The sequence below is a fragment of the Elephas maximus genome, chromosome 4 (assembly GCF_024166365.1).
Source record: "Elephas maximus indicus isolate mEleMax1 chromosome 4, mEleMax1 primary haplotype, whole genome shotgun sequence".
NCBI classification, from domain to species: domain Eukaryota; kingdom Metazoa; phylum Chordata; class Mammalia; order Proboscidea; family Elephantidae; genus Elephas; species Elephas maximus.
In genome coordinates this window covers 185,854,107-185,879,640 of record NC_064822.1, presented here as the reverse complement: position 1 = coordinate 185,879,640, position 25,534 = coordinate 185,854,107, and the positions used below count along the sequence as shown (strand labels likewise).

At 43.4% G+C, this 25,534-nt stretch overlaps 1 protein-coding gene across 1 annotated transcript in view; it reads right to left on the bottom strand.

The window, feature by feature from the left end:
• MEI1 (meiotic double-stranded break formation protein 1) overlaps positions 1-25,534 on the bottom strand; it is a 124,230-nt gene that overhangs the window by 86,452 nt on the left and 12,244 nt on the right. The window contains exons 4-7 of the mRNA XM_049884513.1: positions 22,405-22,478; positions 20,599-20,704; positions 19,807-20,010; positions 7,878-8,008 (exon numbers count right to left, since the gene is read on the bottom strand). Of these exons, the coding sequence (XP_049740470.1) occupies positions 7,878-8,008; positions 19,807-20,010; positions 20,599-20,704; positions 22,405-22,478 (515 nt within the window). The remainder of the gene's footprint in view (positions 1-7,877; positions 8,009-19,806; positions 20,011-20,598; positions 20,705-22,404; positions 22,479-25,534) is intronic.

Sequence of the window (25,534 nt, the reverse complement as noted above, 5' to 3'; positions counted from 1 at the left end):
TTGCAGGGAAAGCAAATCCATATCCAGAGTAAGTGTCTACCCCAATAACAATAAAACGCTACCCTTTCCATGACAGTAATCAACTGCCACCAATGTAATCAACGGCCACCAGGTTGCTGGTTGATTGTCCCTCGGGATGGTGCCATATTGGGGACTCAATGGATCGGGCACTCAGCAGTGGCTAAAGCCAAGTCAGCCTTGGTGAGTGGAAATCCGTGTTGCTGAGCCCATGCATAACCTCCATCCCTGCCACTATGGCCACTTTGTTGAGCTGACTGGCAATGACAGGAGTGGCTGTCATTGTATGATTTAAGGAGATGTGTACAGGCGCCACATGCCTGTTCCCCATACCTCCTTGTTACCAATTTTCCAATCATGTTACTTTCAAGTCTCTGACCATCCAGCCAAAACACTGGCCACAGTCCATGAAGCAGTATGCAGTCGCACATCTGGCCATCTCTCCTTCCAAGCAAAACAAACAACCAGGTGCACTGCTCCAAGTTCTGCCCACTGGGAGGATTTCCTTCGCCACTGTTCTTCAGGGAAATCCCAGGAAGAGGCTGCACTGCTGACACTGTCTACATGCAAATGGCGCCTGCACAATGCACAGAATCACCTATAAACCAGGCACGAGTTTTCTCTTCCTCAATCAACTGATCGTGAGGAACTCCCCGTGAGGCCGCAGGTGCAGACTAGGAGAAGGAAGGTAATGTGACAGGAGTGGGGACCGTGGGCATTTGGGCCACTTCCTCATGTAACTTACTTGTGCCTTCAGGTCCTGCTCAAGCCTGATCTCATATATACCACTTCCATATAATGATCAAGAGCTGCTAACGTTATGACTGTGAGTCAGACAACACCTAGTTCATGATGGGCAGCTCAGGCCACATGGTGACTTGGTGGCCCACGGTTAAGCGTTCAGTCTCTACCAAGGCCCAGCAACAAATGAAAAGCTGTTTCTCAAAAGGAGAGTATTTATTTGCAGAGGATGGCATGGCTTTCACCAAAATCCTAAGGGTCTACACTGTGATTCACCAAAAGGGGCCTTCCAAAGACTCCAAACAGCATCTCTATCTGCCACTGACACTTCAAGAACCACTGGATCACCTGGATTATATGGCCCAAGTGTCAGAGTAGAGCCTGTTGCAGAGCCTTCTCTTGTTCTGGGTCTCACTCAAAACTAGTAGCTTTTTGAGTCACTTGATAAATAGGCCAGAGTAACACACCCAAAAGAGGAATATGCTGCCTCCAAAATCCAAAGAGGCCCACCAGGTGTTGTGCCTCCTTTTTAGTTGTATGAAGGGTCAGATGCAACAACTTATCCTTGACTTTAGAAGGAATATCTCGACATCCCCCACATCACTGACCCCTAGAAATTTCACTGAGGTGGAAGGCGCCTGACTTTTTGACAGATTAATTGCCCATCCTCTAGCATGCAAATGTCATACCAGTTAAGTCTAGAGTCATTTATACTTCTTCCTTACTAGGTCCAATCAGCATAATGTCATCAATGTAATGGACCAGTGCAACATCTTGTGGAAGGGAAAGGTGATCAAGGTCCCTGTGGACTAAATTATGACATAGGGCTAGAGAGTTGATATACCTCTGAGGTAGGACAGTGAAGGTATAGTACTGGTCCTGCCAGCTGAAGCCAAACTGGTTCTGCTGATACTTTGAAACCAGGATCAAGAAAAGGCATTGGCTAGATGAACAGCTGTACACCAGGTACCAGGAGACGTGTCAATTTGCTCAAGCAAAGAAACCACATCTGGAACAGCAGCTGCAACTGGAAGTCACCACCTGGTTAAGTTTATGAGAACCCACTGTCATTCTCCAAGATCCATCTGTTTTTTGCACAGTTCAAATAGGTGAGTTGAATGGGATGTGGTGGGAATCACCATCCCTGCATCCTTCAAGTCCTTGATGGTGGCATTAATCTCAGCAATCCCTCCTAGGAATGCAGTATTGTTTTTGGTTTACTATTTTCCTAGGTAGGGGCAGCTCTAATAGCTTCCACTTGGCTTTTCCTACCATAATAACCCTTACTCCACATGTCAGGGATTCTGCATGTTGCTGAGTATGTCTATTTCAATTATATATTCTGGAACTGGGGAAACCACTACAGGACCACTAAGACGCCCCCTAAGAAAGAAAAAGTGCTACCGATTAAACTGATGACGAAATGACACACTATTCATGGTAAGATGTCTCCGAGTTTCATAGCTGTTAAAATGTGGGAGAAAAAAATACGCCTTAGAATCAATGAAATGTGGTATTTCCTCATTAATGATCAAAACAATGATTCTTGGTTTAACATGCATATGCCTTACCGTGTTGAGAAGGAAATACTCCAACTCTTTTTCTCTATTATAAAAAAATTAATTATGGAAATCTATCTTTAAAAGAGTCCGATTACTGACCATGACCTACCAAGGCTTGCATAACCTGTCCCTGATCACTCCACCTCATCTTGCATCATTTCCCCTCACCTCTCACCCACCCTCCCATTCCGCTGGTCTCCATCTGTTTCTAGACCATACCAAGCCCTTTCCTTCCCAGTCTTTACTTGCTACTCCCTCTGCCAAAATGCTTCTCAACCCATTTTTCTTAGTCATCTGGTACTACTATAACAGAAATACCACAAGTAGATGGCTTTAACAAAGAGAAATTTATTCTCTCACAGTTTAGGAGGCTAGAAGTTCAATATCAGGGTGCCAGCTCTAGGGGAAGACTTCCTCTCTCTGTGGGTTCTGGGGGAAGGTCCTTGTCATCAATCTTCACCTGGTCTAGGAGCTTCTCAGTGCAGAAACCCCGGGTCCAAAGACGCACTCTGCTCCCGGCACTGCTTTCTTGGTGGTATGAGGTCCCCCTATCTCTCTGCTCACTTCTCTCTTTTATATCTCAAAAGAGATTGACTCAAGATACAACCTAATCTTGGAGATTAATTCATGGCTCATTAACATAACTGCCTTTAGTCTTGCCTCGTTACATCATAAAACCCCAAAAAAACCCCGTTGCTGTTAAGTTAGTTCTGACTCATAGCGACCATAAAGGACAGAGTAGAACTGCCCCATAGGGTTTCCAAGAAGTAGCTGGTATATTCAAACTACCACCCTTTTTGTTTAGGAGCCAAACTCTTAACCACTGCACCACCAGTGCTCCCGTTAACATTATAGAGGTAGGATTTACAACACACAGGAAAATCACATCAGATGACAAAATGGGTGACAATCAAACAATACTGGGATTCATGGCCTAGGTAAGTTGACACATTTTTAGGGGACATGATTCTATCCATAACACCATTTCTCATGTTGTTGTTCAGTGTCATCAAGTCAGTTCCGACTCATAGTGACCCTATGTACAACAAAATGAAACACTGCCCAGTCCTGTGCCATCCTCACAATCGCTGCTATGCTTGAGCCCATTACAGCCACTCTTCATATCATTGGCTTATTTTCATCTTCAAGCATCAGCTCAAACCTCAGCCCTTCAGAGAGGCCTTGCCTGACCACTCAACCTGTAGATGGCTTCCTGCACTACTCTATCTTGGGTCCTTTGTTTCCTTCATAGTGCTTATCACAATCTATGATTATCTTGCTTGTTCATTTGTTGTTATTGTTGTTAGGTACCATTGAGTTGGTTCGTACTCATAGAGACCCTATGTACCACAGAACAAAACACTGCCCAGTCCTGTGCCATCCTTACAATCCTTGTTATGCTTGAGTCCACTGTTGGAGCCAGTGTCAATCCATCTCGTTGAGGGTTTTCCTCTTTTCCGCTGGCCCTGTACTTTACCAAGCACGATGCCCTTCTCCAGGGACTGATCCCTCCTGACAACATGTCCAAAGTATGTAAGACGCAGTCTCGCCATCCTTGCTTCTAAGGAGCATTCTGGTTGTACTTCTTCCAAGACAGATTTGTTTATTCTTTTGGCAGTCCATAGTATATGCTTCGCCAACACTGCAATTCAAAGGTGCCAATTCTTCTTCAGTCTTCCTTACTCATTGTCCAGCTTTCACATGCATATAATGGGATTGAAAATACCACGGCTTAGCTCAGGTGCACCTGAGTCTTCAAGGTGACATCTTTGCTTTTCAACACTTTAAAGAGGTCCTTTGCAACAGATTTGCTCAATGCAATGTGTCTTCTGATTTCCTGACTGCTGCTTCCATGGTTGTTGATCGTGGATCCAAGTAAAATGAAATCCTTGACAACTTCAATCTTTTCGCCATTTATCGTGATGTGGCTTATTGGTCCAGCTGTGAGGATTTTTGTTTCCTTTATGTTGAAGTGTAATCTATACTGAAGGCTTCGGTCTTTGATCTTCATCAGTAAGTGTTTCAAGTCCTCTTCACTTTCAGTTAGTAAAGTTGTGTCATCTGCATAATACAGGTTGTTAATGAGTCTTCCTCCAATCTCAATGCCCCATTCTTCATATAGTCCAGCTTCTTGGATTATTTGCTCAGCATACAGATTGAATAGGTATGATGAAAGGATACAGCCCTGACGTACACCTTTCCTTACTTTAAATTACTCAGTATCCCCTTGTTCTGTCCGAACAACTGCCTCTTTGGCTATGTAACAGGCTCCTCATGAGCACAATTAAGTGTTCTAGAATTCCCATTCTTCGCAATGTTATCCGTAATTTGTTAGGATCCACACAGTCAAATGCCTTTGCATAGTCAATAAAACAAAGGTAAACATCCTTCTGGTATTCTCTGCTTTCAGCCAGGATCTATCTGACATCAGCAATGATATCTCTGATTCCACATCCTCTTCTGAATCCGGCCGGAGTTTCTGGCAGTTCCCTGTCAATATACTGCTGCAGCCACTTTTGAATGATCTTCAGCAAAATTTTGCTTGCATGTGATATTAATGATATTGTTCAATAATTTCTGCATTCGTTTTGATCACCTTTCTTGGAATAGGCATAAATATGGATCTCTTCCAGTCAGTTGGCCAGATAGCTGTCTTCCAAATTTCTTGGCATAGATGAGTGAGCACTTCCAGTGCTGCATTCATTTGTTGAAACGTCTCAATTGACATTCCATCAATTCCTGGAGCCTTACTGTTCACCAACGGCTTCAGCGCAGTTTGCACTTCTTCTATCAGTGCCATCAGTTCCTGATCATATGCTACCTCTTGAAATGGTTGAACGTCGACTAATTCTTTTTGGTATAATGACTCTGTGTATCCAACTTCTTTTGATGCTTCCTGCATTGTTTAATATTTTTCCCATAGAATCCTTCACTATTGCAACGCGAGTCTTGAACTTTTTCTTCGGTTCTTTCAGCTTGAGAAATGCCGAGCATGTTCTTCCCCTTTGGTTTTCCATCCCCAACTCTTTGCACATGTCATTACAATACTTTACTTTGCCTTCTCAAGCCACCCTTTGAAATCGTCTGTTCAGTTCTTTTACTTCATCATTTCTTCCTTTTGCTTTAGCTGCTCAATGTTTGAGAGCAAGTTCATTTACTCATCTATTATCTCCCTTCCCCACTAGACTCTACGGGGAGCAAGGGCAAGAAACTTGTCTGTTCACATAGCACAGTATTCCTAGTGCCTAACACAGTGACTGACACATCATATTAGTGCTTGGTAGGTTCTTGACTAAAGGAATGAATCAATGTCGCAACAGCAGGAACACAAACATTGACAGCATGTTCCCATGGATCTGAATCTTTGGAGAGTAAGTTGATCACCAGCACAAAAAAGTAGCCTTACACTCCGGTAATCACAGAACGCCAGAATGGCAGTATAAGGAAACACGCCAGTCCTATCTTTTTTTTTAATTTTGATATTTTATCATGAATTATTTTTTTTAACTTTTATAGTGCTTTAAGTCAGGCTCTCATACAAAAATTTATAAACACCTTGCTATATGCTCCTAATTGCTCTCCCCCTAATGAGACAGCACACTCCCTCCCTCCCCTCTCTCTTTTCGTGTCCATTCGGCCAGCTTCCGACCCTCTCCATCCTCTCATCACCCCTTCAGACAGGAGATACCAACATAGTCTCATGTGTCTACTTGATCCAAGAAGCTCATTCTTCACCAGTATCATTTTCTATCCCATAGTCTAGTCCAATCCCTGTCCGAAGAGTTAGCTTTGGGAGTGATTCCTGACTTGGGCTAACAGAAGGTCTGGTGACCATGACCTCCGGGGTCATTCTAGTCTCAGTCAGACCATTAAGTCTGGTCTTTTTACAAGAATTTGGGGTCTGCATCCCACTGCTCTCCTGCTCCCTCAGGGGTTCTGTTGTGTTCCCTGTGTCTGGGTAGCCATCATTTGTACCTGGGCACCATCTAGTTCTTCTGGTCTCGGGCTGATGTAGTCCCTGGTTTATGTGGCCCTTTCTGTCTCTTAGGTTCATAATTACCCTGTGTCTTTGGTGTTCTTCATTCTCCTTTGCTCCAGGTAGGTTGAGACCAATTGATGCATCTTAGATGGCCACTTGCCCCAGATGCCACTTTCGAAAGTGGGATGCAGAATATTTTCTTAATAGATTTTACTATGCCAATTGACTTAGATGTCCCCTGAAACTATGGTCCCCAAATGCCCACCCTATCATGAATTTTTTGCATTATTTTTTAATATTGCAATTAAATATGATTTATCTTAAGTGCTGAGTTTTTTTAGCTCTCCTTTAAATTTTTTGCATCCAAGGTGAATGCTTCACTTGCCTCACCCTAATCCCAACCCTGCTAGTTGCTGTAATAAAATAAAATCATGATCAACCAAAATTACCAACAGAAGAACAGTCTCCACATATGGATGGAGACTGAGACCTGTAAACCCAGACTCATGTTCCCAAAAAGTTCTCTCCGCTTGGGAAACACTCCCTGACACTGCCACTACCATGCCTGGTAGCTCTCCTGTGAGGACACAAGATCCATTTTGCTGAGCCCAGGATGAAATGTTCTAACCAGATGCTACCACAAGCTCTAGGATGGCAGCACAGAAATGAACACAGATATAAGATTATCTGGTTCAGAGACTCAGGACTTGATCTCCGGAGTTCAGAGGTCCTGCATGGACCATTCTTGAGGTACCCCAGAGAACCAAAGGAAGAGCAGTTTGCTCTGGCTATCTTGTAATATCTACCTTATCTATCCCTGACTGTCCCTTTCCCATGGTGACCAGGGCTCCCTCCCTTCCTGAATAAGAGCCCCACAATCTGATCAATCACCCCAATATCACACGAGGATCTGTAGCTCCATCAGGCCCTGTTTTGAACACTGACTAGAGAGACGGCCAGACTCAGGTCCTGCCTTGAAGCTCCCAGTCGACCAATCACAATATGGTCAGGTCAGCACTGTGACAGAGGGACATAGTCTGCCTAAAAGACCTGGAGCGACAAGGGAGGCCTGCGGGCCTTAAAGGTTGAATCAGAGATCAACAGACAAAGAGGGGGAAAGGCTCACAGCAGAAGGGCAGAGCATCTGTACAGGGTCAGGGGTAGGATGACCTACATGTATAGGGCCAGAGAAAAGGTGTATACGGTTGGAGCACCAGGTTTTGGAGGGGACAGGTAAAGGAGGCTGAAGGGATAGGCAAGGTCCAGAAAAAGAGAGCTTTTGGTATCAAGTTGAGAAACTTGAGTTTTATACCTAAAACAACTGAGGTGGCTTTGTTTCTACTGCTGTATGCATTCTCCATTCTCAGGCATCCCAATGTGAAGGGGAAGATGCAAAGATAAGAACTTAATTATCGAAAAGAAACCTGCTCTGAGTCCTGTGACAGCATATCATCTTGGCCAATAAGGAAACTTTTGGAAATCCTAGATAGAAGGGATGGTGGACTATGACAAGGTCCAAGAGACATTTAGTTCCTCTTGTTATTGAACCTGGAGACCAGGCATCACAAGACAACTACCTTTTTGAGCACCAAAGGCAGTGAGGTCTCTCGTGGCAGCCCCTCGACACTCTCAGCACTTTCTGGCAGTGCAGATTTGTTCATGATCATGGTCACAAAGAGGTCATACTTCAGCAGCTGCCTCAGCAAACCTAGGAAGCAAACGGGTGGATACGTAAGGTGAGAGGAACACAGGCACCACAGTACATCTGAGGTAGCTCCGCAGACAACCCCAGAGACACTTCCTCACGCCTCCATAGACATGAAGAACAGTTAGAATCCTTAAACACCAATTTGCTTTCTGCAACCCAGCTCCCTTCCACAATGATCTAGTGAGAACCTACATGTGCCAGGGGTAAGGACGTAGAGATTCAATAGTGAACCAGACAAGCATAGCCCCTGGTTTCCCCACTAAACTGTAAGTTTCATGAGGGCAGGGATCATCCACCCATCATCTGGCGCAGTCCCTGTCATGAAAAATAAACTCGATAAATATTTTTTGACTGACAAATGGTGCATTTGTAGGGAAAACGGTCACAAAACAAAGTCACACAAATGATTCCTTATAATTGCAATTAAGGATATAAATGAGGAATATTCGGATACAAGAGGATCTAACCTATCGTAGAAGATCAGTAAAGCTTTCCACAAGCAGGTGTAGTTTAAGCCAAACCTTAAGGACACACACTTAGGTGAAGCAAGGTGAAGTTGGCAGAGCATTCCAGGCAGAGGGACAACACGCCAGTGACTGAAAGAAAGTCAGAGTGGCTGAAGAAAGAATACCATGTCAAGAAATGACGCTTGAGAAGTAGGCAGGAGTCATACTATCAAAGACCATATAAGCTACGTTAAGGATTCTAGTCTTTATGCTGGAAGTCATAGGAAGCCACTGAAGCATTCCAAATAATACATGATTTAGCTAACAAAGATCGCATGTCAGAATATTAAATATTAATATGAAATGTTGTGACAAGGAAAGCCCAAAGGTCTATGGGAAATCAGAGGAAGCATCAAATCTAGCCAGGGGCTCAGACAAGACTTCTAGAAAAAAGAAGATACTTGAGCCAAACCTTGAGGATGAGAAGTCAGATAGAGGGGCATCTTCTTCAGGGCAGAGAGAAGAGAGTGAACAAAGGCAGGAGGGTATGGTGTGTTCCTGGAGACTTATTTGGTTCAGTAAGGTTGTTTTGGCTACAGGGTGGCACACAAAGAGAAGTGAGAGATGAGGCTGGAGAGGTAAATAAGGGTTAGATCATAAAGAGCCTTGTAAGGATCTTGAGCTTTAGGCTAAATGGATAAGATGACACATAACAGAATATAAGACATACAGCACTTAAACGGTTCAACTCAAAGGGTGGATCACACATCTGGCTGGGGGGAGCAGGTGGTAAGGAAAGGCTTCATAAAAGAGGTGGCATTTAAAATGAGATTTCCAAGTATCATCAGCTGAGTTTTCCCTCTGCTATGCTCAGGCCAGCTCCTGTGATGGGCCAGGGCCTCGCCTTTGGGCACTTACTTGCCCCCTTCATGCTCTGACTCCACTTACTACCCTGTTCCAAGTTACCTACCTTGCTTCCTACCTTGTGCTTTTGCCCGTGTGGCTCCCTCCCTCCCTCCCCTGGCCTACGTCCACTCACACTGAGGACTCAGTCCCAGTATCCTTTCCTTTGGGGTACTTCTCCCACCCTGTTCTCCCACCCTCTCCTATGTAACTTCTGTGACAGCTCTTATAACGCTGGACTCTAAGTGTTTTCACATCTGTCTTCCACACTGGCCTGTGAGCTCCCCCAACATACAACTTTGGCCTGATTGATCTCTGTGACCCAGAGCCCAGCCCAGGCCTGGACCTGAATGAATGCTCACTACCTGTGGCTGGGCTGTTCCGCACAGGGGTCTCAGCCCACACTGTGGAAAAAAGTCGTTGTCACCCATAGACTCTGCTTTTCCCTGTAGCTCTTGCTCCAGAACAGGCCCTCAAACGTCACCAATCACAGTGCCCATCTGCTCTGTCCAAAATACAAAAGCTCCCTTCTCAGGGCATTTGATAGATCTTATGTACTTCTGTAACAACACATTGCATTAGGCAAATCTGCTGCAAAAGACCTCTTTAAAGTGTTAAAAAAAACAAAAAACAAAGACGCCACCTTCAAGGCTAAGGTGTGCCTGACCCAAGCCACGGTGTTTTCAATCACCTCATATGCATGTGAAAGCTGGATGATGAAAAAGGACCAAAGAAGAACTAATGCCTTTGGATTACGACATTGGTGAAGAATATTGAATATATTGAATATAACAGAAGAAGAAACATCCGTCTTGGAAGAAGTACACCCAGAATGCTCATGAAGTGAGGATGGTGAGACTTCATCTCACATACTTCGGACATGTTACCAGGAGGGACCAGTCCCTGGAGAAGGACATCATGCTTGGTAGAGGGTCAGCGAAAAAGTGGAAGACCCTCAACGAGATGGACTGACGCAGTGGCTACAACAATGGTGTCAAGCACAACAACAATAATTAGGATGGTGCAGGACCAGGCAGTGTTTTGTTCCGTTGTACATAGGGTCGCTATAAGTCAGAAGCTACTCGACGGCACCTAACAATGACAACATGTACTTATGTAAGAAAGCAGGAGGTGGGGCCAAGATGGCTGACGAGGCAGACGCTACCTCGGATCCCTCTTGCAACAAAGACTTGGAAAAACAAGTGAATCAATCACATACATGACAATCTATGAACCCTGACCAACAAACACAGATTTAAAGAGTTGACCTGAGTGACAGAGACTGAGGACGAACAACCATGGGGAAGCAGCGACTGTTTTCGGAGCCTGGAGCCAGCGTCCCAGTCAAGAAACCTTGGCACCGGGCTTTGGACTGGGCGCAGGGGAGCTGAGCACGGCATCCCCCTGAACTGACCTCGGGGGAAGCCCAGCCAGTGCACGCAGGCAGCGCAGCCACGCAGCTGACAGGAGGATAAGTCACCGGGAGGAAGCGACTGGTTTTGGAGCCGGGAGTGCGGAGTCCCCACTGGGGAACCGTGGCGCTGGGCTTTGGACTGGGAGCGGAGGAACTAACCGCGGCTTCTGAGACACCGCAAGCACGGGACGCGGGCCTGACCCTCGGGGGCAATCTCTACCCAGCCGGCGCACACAGTTGACAACGCGTCCCTCAGGAATCTCAGATAAAACAGTCATCCCAACCAAGATAAGTAACTTTGTCTATATTCCAGGGTGCTACTCTCTCCTATTTATCTGAACCCTCCCCTCCCCTTCCCAGGCGGCTTCATTAACATTGGAATTTCCTGAGCCAGAAAGTAAACTGCTCTTCGGTTTTTCTTTCTTGCATTTTGTTTTTGTCTTTTCCTAACCCATTCTCCTGGCCTGAGAAAAGCAACTACAAAAAACCCAGGGACCAAAAATCCTTCCCTAATTGGACTAAAAACACAGAACCAGCTCCAAACAAGCATATGTGATCCACAGTCTCGGGCTTTCATCCCTACAGGGAACAAGGTGGCTATTACAATGCAAAGGCATTTCTGATAGGGATCTGACTGCAATTGTTTTAGCAGATTTACTGGAAAGACAAGTTTCCCAGGTCTGATATCTCTGCGTATTCAACAGAGCCCTCACTGACCCACAACAGGGAACTGAGGGCTGAAGCTCCCCCTAGACCACCTAGCCTCCTGCCTTAGGGGTCTAAGGAGGGTAACACCTACCAATCTGTAGAGGTACTTGCATTGGGGGCCTAAGGTACAGCTGCAGAGCCCACCCACCAAGGTGCTTTAGGAATAGAGACACACCTACCTCACTGACACTTGCGGGAAGACTGTCAGCATCCTGCCCCCGCTGGAGCGTGAACCCCAGCTGCTACTAGAGTCTGGTGCACACAACTATCACCACTACTTCTCGAGGTGGATAGGTGACATTCTGCATCACACACTTGATGACTCAAAATCAGATTCTACTCAAGAACAGTGAATAGACTCAGGCTTATATATCTGGTAAGAGCCCAAACCAGCTGCTAATAGGTCATAAGTGAGTCAAGGGCTACAACACTCAAGACAGCGCAATCTAGTAGCCCATCTGCGTATATTGAAAGAAAACAAAACAAGATAAGACTCAGGGAGCAAATATAGAATAAATCACTACAATATCTTAGTGATGGCTCGGAGACAGCAGTCGATATCAAACTACATAAAGAAGCAGACCATGACTGCTTCTACAACTCCCCAAACTAAAGAATCAGAATCTTTCCCAAATGAAGATACAATCCTGGAATTGCCAGATACAGAACGTAAAAAACTAATTTACAGAATGCTTCAAGACATCAGGGATGACCTCAGAAATGAAATAGGACAATCTACAGAAAAAGCCAAGGAACACGCTGATAAAGCAGTTGAAGAACTCAAAAAGATTATTCAAGAACATAGTGGAAAAATTAATAAGTTGCAAGAATCCATAGAGAGACAGCATGTAGAAATCTAAAAGATTAACAATAAAATTACAGAATTAGACAATGCAATAGGAAGTCATAGGAGCAGACTAGAGCAATTAGAATGCAGAGTGGGAGATCTGGAGGACCAGGGAATTAACACCAATATAGCCGAAAAAAAAACAGATAAAAGAATGGAAAAAAATGAAGAAACCCTAAGAATCATGTGGGACTCTATCAAGAAGAATAACTTGCGAGTGATTGGAGTCCCAGAACAGGGAGGAACAACAGAAAACACTGAGAGAATAGTTGAACATCTCTTGGCAGAAAACTTCCCTGACATCATGAAAGACGAAAGGATAGCTATCCAAGATGCTCATCGAACACCATTTAAGATTGATTCAAAAAGAAAATCACCAAGACATATTATCATCAAACTTGCCAAAACCAAAGATAAAGAGAAAATTTTAAAAGCAGCCAGGGATAAAAGAAAGGTCTCCTACAATGGAGAATCGATAAGAATAAGTTCAGACTACTCAGCAGAAACCACGCAGGCAAGAAGGCAATGGGATGACATATACAGAGCACTGAAGGAGAAAAACTGCCAACCAAGGATCATATATCCAGCAAAACTCTCTCTGAAATATGAAGGCGAAATTAAGACATTTACAGATAAACACAAGCTTAGAGAATTTGCAAAACCCAAACCAAAGCTACAAGAAATACTAAAGGAAATTGGTCAGAAAACCAGTAATATCAGATACCAGCACAACACAAGCTCACAGAACAGAGCAACCTGATACCAACTCAAATAGGGAGATCACAAAACCAAATAAAGATTAATTAAAAAAAAAACGCTCAAAACAGGGAATCATTGAAGTCAATATGTAAAAGATCACAATAATCAAAAAGAGGGACTAAATATAGGTGGCATAGAACTGCCATATGGAGAGGGATACAAGGCGATATAGGACAATACAAGTTAGGTTTTTACTTAGAAAAATAGGGGTAAATATTAAGGTAACCACAAAGAGGTATAACAACTCCATAACTCAAAATAAAAACCAAGAAAAATGTAACGACTCAGCAAACATAAAGTCAAATACTATGAAAATGAGGAACACACAAGTTACAAAGAAAAACGTTTCAGCACAAAAAAGTAAGTGGAAAAATGAAGTTGGCAACAACACACATAAAAAGGCATCAAAATAACGGCACTAAACACATACTTATCTATAATTACGCTGAATGTAAACGGACTAAATGCACCAATAAACAGACAGAGAGTCACGGACTGGGTAAAGAAACACGACCCGTCTATACGCTGCCTACAAGAGACACACCTTAGACTCAGAGACACAAACAAACTAAAACTCAAAGGATGGAAAAAAATATATCAAGCAAACAATAAGCAAAAAAGAAGAGGAGTAGCAATATTAATTTCTGACAAAATAGACTCTAAAGTTAAATCCATCACAAAGGATAAAGAAGGACACTACATAATGATTAAAGGGACAATTGACCAGGAAGATATAACCATATTAAATATTTATGCACCCAATGACAGGGCTGCAAGATACATAAAACAAATTTTAACAGAACTGAAAAGTGAGATAGACACCTCCACAATTATAGTAGGAGACTTCAACACACCACTGTCGGAGAAGGACAAGACATCCAGTAAGAAGCTCAATAGAGACACGGAAGACCTAATTACTACAATCAACCAACTTGACCTCATTGACTTACACAGAACTCTCCACCCAACTGCTGCAAAGTATACTTTTTTTTCTAGTGCACATGGAACATTCTCTAGAATAGACGACATATTAGGTCATAAAACAAACCTTTGCAAAATCCAAAACATCGAAATATTACAAAGCATCTTCTCAGACCACAACTCCATAAAAGTGGAAATCAATAACAGAAAAATTAGGGAAAAGAAATCAAATACTTGGAAACTGAACAATACCCTCCTGAAAAAAGACTGGGTTATAGAAGACATTAAGCAGGGAATAAAGAAATTCATGGAATGCAACGAGAATGAAAATACTTCCTATCAAAACCTCTGGGACACAGCAAAAGCAGTGCTCAGAGGCCAATTTATATCGATAAACGCACACATACAAAAAGAAGAAAGAGCAAAAATCAGAGAACTGTCCCTACAACTTGAACAAATAGAAAGTGAGCAACAAAAGAATCCATCAGGCACCAGAAGAAAACAAATAATAAAAATTAGAGCTGAACTAAATGAATTAGAGAACAGAAAAACAATTGAAAGAATTAACAAAGCCAAAAGCTGGTTCTTTGAAAAAATCAACAAAACTGATAAACCATTGGCCAGACTGACTGAAGAAATACAGGAAAGGAAACAAATAACCCGAATAAGAAACGAGATGGGCCACATCACAACAGACCCAACTGAAATTAAAAGAATCATATCAGATTATTACGAAAAATTGTACTCTAACAAATTTGCAAACCTAGAAGAAATGGATGAATTCTTGGAAAAACACTACCTACCTAAACTAACACAATCAGAAGTAGAACAACTAAATAGACCCATAACAAAAAAAGAGATTGAAACGGTAATCAAAAAACTCCCAACAAAAAAAACCCCGGCCCGGATGGCTTTACTGCAGAGTTCTACCAAACTTTCAGAGAAGAGTTAACACCACTACTACTAAAGGTATTTCAAAGCATAGAAAATGACGGAATACTGCCTAACTCATTCTATGAAGCCACCATCTCCTTGATACCAAAACCAGGTAAAGATATCACAAAAAAAGAAAATTACAGACCTATATCCCTCATGAACAACATGAACATAGATGCAAAAATCCTCAACAAAATTCTAGCCAATAGAATTCAACAACATATCAAAAAAATAATCCACCATGACCAAGTGGGATTTATACCAGGGATGCAAGGCTGGTTTAATATTAGAAAAACCATTAATGTAATCCACCATATAAATAAAACAAAAGACAAAAACCACATGATCTTATCAATTGATGCAGAAAAGGCATTTGACAAAGTCCAACACCCATTTATGATAAAAACTCTCAGCAAAATAGGAATTGAAGGAAAATTCCTCAACATAATAAAGGGCATCTATACAAAGCCAACAGCCAACATCACTCTAAATGGAGAGAGCCTGAAAGCAATTCCCTTGAGAACGGAAACCAGACAAGGATGCCCTTTATCACCGCTCTTATTCAACATTGTGCTAGAGGTCCTAGCCAGAGCAATTAGGCTAGACAAAGAAATAAAGGGTATCCGGATTGGCAAGGAGGTAGTAAAACTATCTCTATTTGCAGATGACATGATCTTATACACAGAAAACTCTAAGGAATCCTCCAGAAAACTACTGAAACTAATAGAAGAGTTTGGCAGAGTCTCAGGTTACAAGATAAACATACAAAAATCACTTAGATTCCTCTACATCAACAAAAAGAACGACGAAGAGGAAATAACCAAATCAATACCATTCACAGTAGCCCCCAAGAAGATAAAATACTTAGGAATAATTCTTACCGAAGATGAAAAGACCTATATAAAGAAAACTACAAAGTACTACTACAAGAAACTAAAAAGGAACTATTTAAGTGGAAAAACATACCTTGCTCATGGATAGGAAGATTTAACATAGTAAAAATGTCTATTCTACCAAAAGCCATCTATACATACAATGCACTTCCGATCCAAATTCCAATGACATTTTTTAATGTGATGGAGAAACAAATCACCAACTTCATATGGAAGGGAAAGAAGCCTCGGATAAGTAAAAAAAAAAAGTAAAGCATTACTGAAAAAGAAGAAGGAAGTGGGAGGCCTCACTCTACCTGATTTTAGAACCTATTATACAGCCACAGTAGTCAAAACAGCCTGGTACTGGTACAACAACAGGCACATAGACCAGTGGAACAGAATTGAGAATCCAGAGATAAATCCACCCATATATGAGCAGCTGATATTTGACAAAGGCCCAGTGCCAGTTAACTGGGGAAAAGATAGTCTTTTTAACAAATGGTGCTGGCATAACTGGATATCCATTTGCAAAAAAATGAAACAGGACCCATACCTCACACCATGCACAAAAACTAACTCCAAGTGGATCAAAGACCTAAACATAAAGACTAAAACGATAAAGATCATGGAAGAAAAAACAGGGACAACCTTAGGAGCCCTAATACAAGGCATGAACAGAATACAAAACATTACCAAAGATGATGAAGAGAAACCAGATAACTGGGAGCTCCTAAAAATCAAACACCTATGCTCATCTAAAGACTTCACCAAAAGAGTAAAAAGACCACCTACAGACTGGGAAAGAATTTTCAGCTATGACATCTCCGACCAGCGCCTGATCTCTAAATCTGTATGATTCTGTTAAAACTCAACCACAAAAAGACAAACAACCCAATCAAGAAGTGGGCAAAGGATATGAACATGCACTTCACTAAAGAAGATATTCGGGCAGCTAACAGATACATGAGAAAATGCTCTCGATCATTAGCCATTAGAGAAATGCAAATTAAAACTACGATGAGATTCCATCTCACTCCAACAAGGCTGGCATTGATCCAAAAAACACAAAATAATAAATGTTGGAGAGGCTGCGGAGAGATTAGAATTCTTATACACTGCTGGTGGGAACGTAAAATGGTACAACCACTTTGGAAATCTATCTGGCCTTTTCTTAAAAAGTTAGAAATAGAACTACCATACAACCCAAAAATCCCACTCCTCGGAATATACCCTAGAGAAGTAAGAGCCTTCACACAAACAGATATATGCACACTCATGTTTATTGCAGCTCTGTTTACAATAGCAAAAAGCTGGAAGCAACCAAGGTGTCCATCAATGGATAAATGGTTAAATAAATTGTGGTACATTCACACAATGGAATACTACGCATTGATAAAGAACAGTGACGAATCTGTGAAACATTTCATACCATGGAGGAACCTGGAAGGCATTATGCTGAGCGAAATTACTCAGAGGCAAAAGGACAAATATTGTATAAGACCATTATTATAAGATCTTGAGAAATAGTATAAATTGAGAAGAACACATACTTTTGTGGTTATGGGGGGGGGAGGGAGGGAGGGTGGGAGAGGGTTATTTACTGATTAGTTAGTAGATAAGAACTACTTTAGGTGAAGGGAAGGACAATACTCAATACACGGAAGGTCAGCTCAACTGGACTGGACCAAAAGCAAAGAAGTTTCCGGGATAAAATGAATGCTTCAAAGGTCAGCGGAGCAAGGGCAGGGGTTTGGGGACCATGGTTTAAGGGGACTTCTAAGTCAACTGGCAAAATAATTCTATTATGAAAACATTCTGCATCCCACTTTGAAATGTGGCGTCTGGGGTCTTAAATGCTAACAAGTGGCCATCTAAGATGCACCAATTGGTCTCAACTCACCTGGAGCCAAGGAAAATGAAGAACACCAAGGTCACACGATAACTAATAGCCCAAGAGACAGAAAGGGCCACATGAACTAGAGACTTACATCATCCTGAGACCAGAAGAACTAGATGGTGCCCGGCCACAACCGATGACTGCCCTGACAGGGAGCTCAACAGAGAACCCCTGAGGGAGCAGGAGATCAGTGGGATGCAGACCCCAAATTCTCATAAAAAGACCAGACTTAATGGTCTGACTGAGACTAGAAGAATCCTGGCGGTCATGGTCCTCAAACTTTCTGTTGGCCCAGGACAGGAACCATTCCCGAAGACTACTCATCAGACATGGAAGGGACTGGACAATGGGTAGGGAAGAGATGCTGATGAGGAGTGAGCTACTTGTATCAGGTGGACACTTGAGACTGTGTTGGCATCTCCTGTCTGGAGGGGAGATGGGAGGATAAAGAGGGTTAGAAACTGGCAAAATTGTCACGAAAGGAGAGACTGGAAGGGCTGACTCATTAGGGGAAGAGTAAGAGGGAGTATGGAGTAAGGTGTATATAAGCTTATATGTGACAGACTGACTTGATTTGTAAACGCTCACTTAAAGCTCAGTAAAAATTACTAAAAAAAAAAAAAAGAATGTTGTTGTTCACATTACAAGCGAGATCAGCACAACTGGACTAAAGTAAAAGCAAAGAAGTTTCCTGAATAAATTGACTGCTTCGAAGGCCAGCATAGCAGGGGCAGGGATTTGGGGACCATGGCATAATAAAATCTATTAAGAAAACATTCTGCATCCCACTTTGGAGAATGGCATCAGGGGTCTTAAACGTTAGCAAACAGCCATCTAAGATGCATCAATGGGTCTCAACTCACCTGGAGCGAAGGAAAATGAAGAACACCAAAGATGCAAGGTAATTATCAGCCCAAGAGACAGAAAGGACCACATAAACCAGAGGCTACATCAGCCTGAGACCAGAACAACTAGACGGTGCTTGGCTACAACCGATGACTGCCCTGACAGGAGAGCAATGGGACGCAGATCCCAAATTCTCGTAAAAAGACCCGACTTAATGGTCTGACTGAGACTTGAAGGACTCCAGAGGTCATGGTCCCAATTACCTTCTGTTAGCCCCAAAAATGAACCATTCCCAAAGCCAACTCTTCAGACAGGGACTGGACTGCACTATGGGAAAAAAATGATACTGGTGAAGAGTGAGCTTCTTGGATCAAGTAGACACATGAGACTATGTTGGCAGCTCCTGTCTGGAGGGGAGATGAGAGGGCAGAGGGAGTCAGAAGCTGGCCGAATGGACACGAAAATAGAGTGGAGGGAAGGAGTGTGCTCTCATTAGGGGGAGGGCAATTAGGAGTACAGAGCAAGGTGTATATAAATTTTTGTACGAGGCTGTGTCGATTTGTAAACTTCTACTTAAAGCACAATAAAAATAAAAAAAAAAAAGAAGGTAGCAGGAGAAGAGGCTGGAAGGTCATACCAACGCTCCTGAAGAGTCTCAAACAAGCATAAAAACCTGGACCTTTTCCTGGACCACAGAGGGAGCCATGGAAGATTTATGAATAGGAAAGTGACAGGTCGTGAACTGTGTGGCATGATGATTATCTTGGCAGCAAGTACAGAATGCACCAGGCAGACAGAGATCAGAGGCAGAAAATCTGGTGTGTAACTTGCCTCCCTCTTCTCCTTCCAACATCCTGAAAATGCCACACCAGCATCTTTCACACAGTCTGTGCATCTTATCTTCTAAGCTTGTGGTTTCTACACTTTGCAAAGCAGCAAATTTCTGCATAAGAGGAGCCGATACTCAAGTCCTAAAGCCACCACCAGTTGCCGTTGAATGGATTCCAATTGATGGCGACCCCATGTGTGTCAGAGTAGAACTGTGCTCCATAGGGTGTTCAATGGCTGTTTTTTTGGAACTAGATTGCCAGGCCTTTCTTCCAAGGCACCTCTGGGTGAACTCCAACTGCCAACCTTTTGGTTAACAGCCAAGCACTTAACTGTTTGTGCCACCTATGAATTCCGCATCCTAAAGCGAAATCCTCAAAAGTTTGTTCCCCTTCTTTTCTCCAGCCCCATGTCTTACCCAAGCAGTTGATCTGTAGCTCCTTTGTCTGGGCACTGTCCAGGGTAGAAAGGAAGAGGGGACACAGTTTCTCCCGGAAGTGGCTGGAAAGCATCTCGGCTGCCATTGGTGCAGCATACAGCTTCCCGTAGAGGTAACAGACAGAAGCTTGCACCCCCTCGTTGGGGTACACCAGACCTCTCAACAGATGCTCCATCAGGTTGCCTGTCCAGAAAACAACCCAAGGACCGAGTGAATCTCACAGCGTCAACTGCTACATGAAACCCCAAATTACTTATCCCAGTGGCATAGTACTGGTAATCCCTCATTTGTCTAGTCTTTGGATATTGGAAAGAACCTTCTTCTCCATTTTCAGTTGATCCTTACAAAACTTAGCCACAGTAAATGCTTTCTGGGCACTTAATCAAAAGGTAAAATCGAAGCTTAGAGAAGTTAAGTGACTTACCCTTGGGTAAATCCTGAGGTTTTTTTTTTTTTTTGCATTTCACTGACAGGAGAAAAATGCTTCTACATTCCAGAATTAATTCCTCCTCCCACCCAAAAGAAAGCTTCTTAATAGGTACATAATTAATATGGATTAAAAAATGGATGGAAATAGCACAAGATCAAGAATTAAGAAACTGACCTTTTTCATATTGACCAACAAAGAACATATTTGCAGATAAGGAAACTGAGGTCTAGAGAAAGCAAGAAATGGCATTCCCAGATTTACACAGTGAATGGGCTACCCAAATGAAAGAGTGATCAAATCAGGCAAAAGGGTCTTGGTAGCTCTTGGCCACAGTCACTCACCATGCTCCATTACAAGCATATCTGCCAGAGCAGGGATGGCATCCACCAACTTGCCAAGAAGGGTCAGGATGGCCAGGCTACCTCGCATGGAAGGCACGTTACACAGCTGCAGAAAGTGAACACACTCCACCCTGTAAATTAGGATCAGGACAGACCTCCCACCAAAATTTACCTCACCCACCCACGCCAACACCTGTATTGCGTACGCCTCTCACCACATCAACAATCAGCCTCTCTAGATGAGTAAATGGCCATCTCCCGACTTACTGACAACTCCCAGGGCACAGGGACTGAGTCTGATTCCTCTCAGAGCCTTCAATACCTAACTCAGTACATGTTTGTTTAACTGAATTATAATAGTGGTATTTTGCTTCCTACCGAAGCAGAAACTGGAGGGTGAAAGTTGGGAATGTCATAAAGACAGAAGGCTGGCTCAGTGCAAAAACTATCATTATTGTTACTACTACTTCTACTACCAAAGAAGAGTTGAAGCCTTTGAATTGTGGTGTTGGCAAAGAATGTTGAGTATACCGTGGACTGGATAAATCTGTCTTGGAAGAACGAATAAATCTGTCTTGCAGGAAGTACAACCAGAATGCTCCTTAGAGGCAAGGATGGCGAGACTGAGTCTTACATACTTTGGACATGTTGTCAGGAGGGATCAATCTCTGAAGAAGGGCATCATGCTTGGCAAAGTACAGGGTCAGTGGAAAAGAGGAAGACCCTCAACGAGGTGGATTGACACAGTGGCTGCAACAATTGGCTCAAGCATAACAACGATCGTAAGGATGGCGCAGGACCAGGCAGTGTTTTGTTCTGTTGTGCAGAGGGTCACTATGAGTCGGAGCCGACTCAACGGCACCTAACAACAACAACAGCTGCTACAAATACTGAATACCCTGTATGTGCCAGGCACTATGCTTGCTGCTTAGAGTCCATGGGTATGGTTTTATATCTCACCTTTTTCACTGACCAGCTGTAGCACTATGGGTAAGACTCCTTTGGTTGGAAATACAATAGTACCAATTTCACATGGTTGTTGGAAGGACTGAATGAGATACTGCATGTAAAGCACCTAACATAGCACCCAGCATACAGAAAGTGTTAGGTGATATCAGTTTCATAAGAAGTACTGATGTGTATGCAATTGTAAATTCAATCAGATATATCAATCATATGCATATTAATTACGGTATGCTAATTTTAATATAATTTATAACTAAATGTTGCTCTTGATGGTGTTAAGACAAACATTTGTCTTCCTTTTGAAACATAAAACGGATTGTGATATTATTCCTAAATCTTAAACGCAATCTAAAAGCTGTTTGTTTAATGGACATCTTTGACTACAATAAAAAGTCAGGTTGAACATACCCACTCGGTGCTTGCTTTAATGGTGATAAAGGCAAATGCCTTCAGTATAAAGTAACACATGAAATTAAAAAACAAATAAAAACACTAAACCAAGACATAGTGAACATATTTCCTTGATATATTCATCGAGGAAAATCAATATTGCATCTAGGAGAATACAGAAAATGGGCCACGGAATTATTGTGCCAGAAAGATGTATCTTCACAGTAGGGAGGTGGCATAAGGGAGACTGGAAGGGTGAGCAAGGGTGCGGGGCAGGACCCAAGGCCCAGCCACTAGCTTTGGTTCTGACATCTGCTTAAGAGACCCCAGGCAAGGGAGTGCCTTTTCCTCTCTGGGCTTCAGTTCCCCCACCTCCCTAAAGAAGGGGTTGGGCCAGCTCCGACAAATGGGAATTCTGAGGGGTGCCCAAGAACCCAGGTATTTACTGACCTCTCTGTGGCACTCATCCAGCAGGCAGTGGATGGTCTGCTCCAGCTTCAGCTGCATTATAAGCTGGATAAGGACTGAGCAGATACAATCGTATCACTGATCAGAAGACAGCACTGGCCCAGAATTTACCTTCCACAGCCCTTCTGCTCAAAGTCAGTGCGGGGAGTGATTTGCTGTATTAATTGCTGAGTCTTCCCCATCTTCCCCGTTAAGCTATGTGTGCACATCCACACCAGAGGATTCGGGGCTGCTTCTTGTTTTGTGTCGGTGGTTCTCGGCCCAGGCTGCACATTGGAATCCCCTGTTGTTGTTGTTAACTGCCACTGTGTTGATTCTGACTCAGGGCCACGCCGTGTGCGCAGAGCAGAACTGCTCCGTAGGGTTTTCAGGGCTGTGACCCTTCAGAAGCAGATCACCAGGCCTGTCTTCCGAGGTGCCTCTGGGTGGATTTGAACCACCAACTTTTCAGCTAGTAGTCGAGCATTTAACCACTGTGCCACCAGGGCTCCTGACTCACTTGGAGGCTTTTAAGAATAATCAAAAAAAAAATGCAGTGTCCAAATCCCACCTTAGACCAATCAAATCAGAACCTCTAGGGGAAAAGTCCAAGTATCTGTGTATATTTTTTTTAATTCCCCAGGTGAGTCTACTGTGAAACCAGGATTAAAAGCTACTATTTTATATTATCTGTACTTTTTTCCTCCCTTAGAGTTTGGTCCTTTAAATACCAGAAAACAGAAGTATAAGTGAGTTTCTGTGCCAATTATTAAGATATTATCTCTCAGCACCAAACCCACCCTTCTACACAATCATCTGCGATGGTTCCTCTGGTGTCTCTCTGAGGGGCAGGGAAGAAGACGTGGCTGGCTCTGCAGGTGCTGGGAAAGCTACACACTAGATTCAGCTGCTGCCGTGGGACGGCTCTGCCCTGCCACGTAAAGAGGCATTCTAGAACAGTCACAGAAGCAGGAAACAAGCCAGGAGCAAGCGCTTCTTCTCTCTCCAGCCTTGCAATCTCCCTCTAGTGCCTCACAACTTTCAGCTCTGCTGGTTTAAAGGCCTTGGTTTCCAAGGTTTTGTTGAATTAGAAGCTGAGACTACCATCTGGCCGTTTTGAGATCCTGATGCCACTGGGCCAATAGGCAAAGGAGGATTACTCTACCACCTGGAGCAATGATCCAGATAACCAGGGGAAACTAGGTTGCTTCGAAAAATAAGGGCAGGGAGAACTATGCCTGGAAACAGGAATTCTCTGGGGAACTGCTCAGTACTTCCATGTTCAATAGTAAAAGTCAATGGAAAATTACAGCAACCAAAAAAGGCAAGACCACTGAAGATTCAGACCGTTCAGGAATGAAGGTTTGGGTGGCCCCGACTAGGTTAAAATCCCAACCAGTTGAGATCCTTGCTGAGGGAAAAGGATACATGGAATGGGTAAAGGAAGAAGGAAATTATAAATATTAACTACAGCCTTGTGACCAGTTATGGAAATGAACATTGCCTGCATGTGTGTGTGTATAATCTGTATATATTTTCTTCTTGCTGCTTTTCCTTTTCCTTATTACCCGTACAAGTTTCACTAGAGGTTAACTTTATAATTCACTCTTTAGGTAACAGAATATTCAGATGGGACTGTGACTGAAATTTGAAAATTAACTATCGTGACCCAGAGATGGACAGTATGATTGTTTTTCCAAAATAAATACAATTGTTATTTCAACATTTCATTTCCTTATCTTGGAGAGAAATGGCTTTGTTCGTATGAAAGATATGTATAAAGTACAGCTGCATCTTGTTAGGCAAAACCAGCTATTTTTGTTGTTCTATAGAAGTTCAAGTACTTGTAGAAAGGTGTGTGAGGATGACAATTAGCCAAAGGAATGGACAGAGGCAGTTATTAAGCTATTGTCTCTCAGCTCAAAATCCATCCTTCTATACTTTGCTTTGGGATGCTGGAGCTGGAACTATGCAAGGCACATTTCTGCTTTTCTAGATGGCCCCTAGGTAGGCTCTCCCAATAATGAGCACCATAAAGAAATGGCAAGGCAGGGCCAAGATGCAGAGTAGTCAGACACTTCCTGTGGTCGCTCTTACAACAAAGACCCAAAAAAAAAAGCGAATCGGTTATATATGACAATCTAGGGGCCCTAAACATCAAAGACAAAGTTGATGAGTCAGACTGAGCGGCAGGGGGAAGGAGAGGCAGTTTAGAAGCAGCGAGGATATGTTCGCCAGGTCAGATGTGCTGGCAAAAAACCCTACAGGCTGGATCACTAGCGCACACAGGCTGAGGCAAGCAGTAATGCTCAGGGCATGTTTTACACACCAGAAGAAACACAGTGGCGGAGAGTCTGCGCAAGCCTGCAGAACCAGGGGAAAGCGGCACTGACTCTGCAAAAGTTAAGTGTGAGCATCTAACCTACTGCATGGAATCAAAAAAATCCCTTCCCCCTTCTGGAAAGAACCTCTCTCCCATTTACCTGCCCCCTCCCCACTCTGCTCTGGTCCAGTTCTGCTTCAGTGATTGCCACACCCCCTGGGCCAGAAGTAGGACCCGTCACACTCCCAAGCCATTCTCCCAGCTTTGGAGAGGGAACAAATTAACAAACACGAAAAAATAATCTGCCAGCACCCCTAAACTGGGAACTCAGAGCAGGCACAGCCTATTGCCTAGGCACAGGAGTAAGGGGTCCACAGACTCTGAATGCCTTTTATGCCTCTCTAGACCTGTGTGGGCCCATTTCAACAGCATAGGCCCATATCATAACAGTACGACAGGGTATATATCTGAAGCCTATTCTCAACTGCAACAGTTAAGTGGGATTGGCAGATTCGTGACATTTGACACCACCCGCCCATTAGGCAGGGTCCTTACCTACCCACATCAGGGACCTGAGGACTGGTGGCCCCACCCATGCCACCTAGCCATCCACGGAAGGGGGCTGAGAACAAGTGGTGCCTCCCAGTCCTTACAGCCAACAGCATTGGGTGCCCAATGTCTGGTTGCAAAATCCACCCACCTACACACTCGAGGGAAAAGGGACACGCCTTCCACCCAGGCACTCAGGGGCAGCCATCAACCCCCTACCTTGCTCAGCACATCACCCCCTACTGCAGCCACATACCTGTG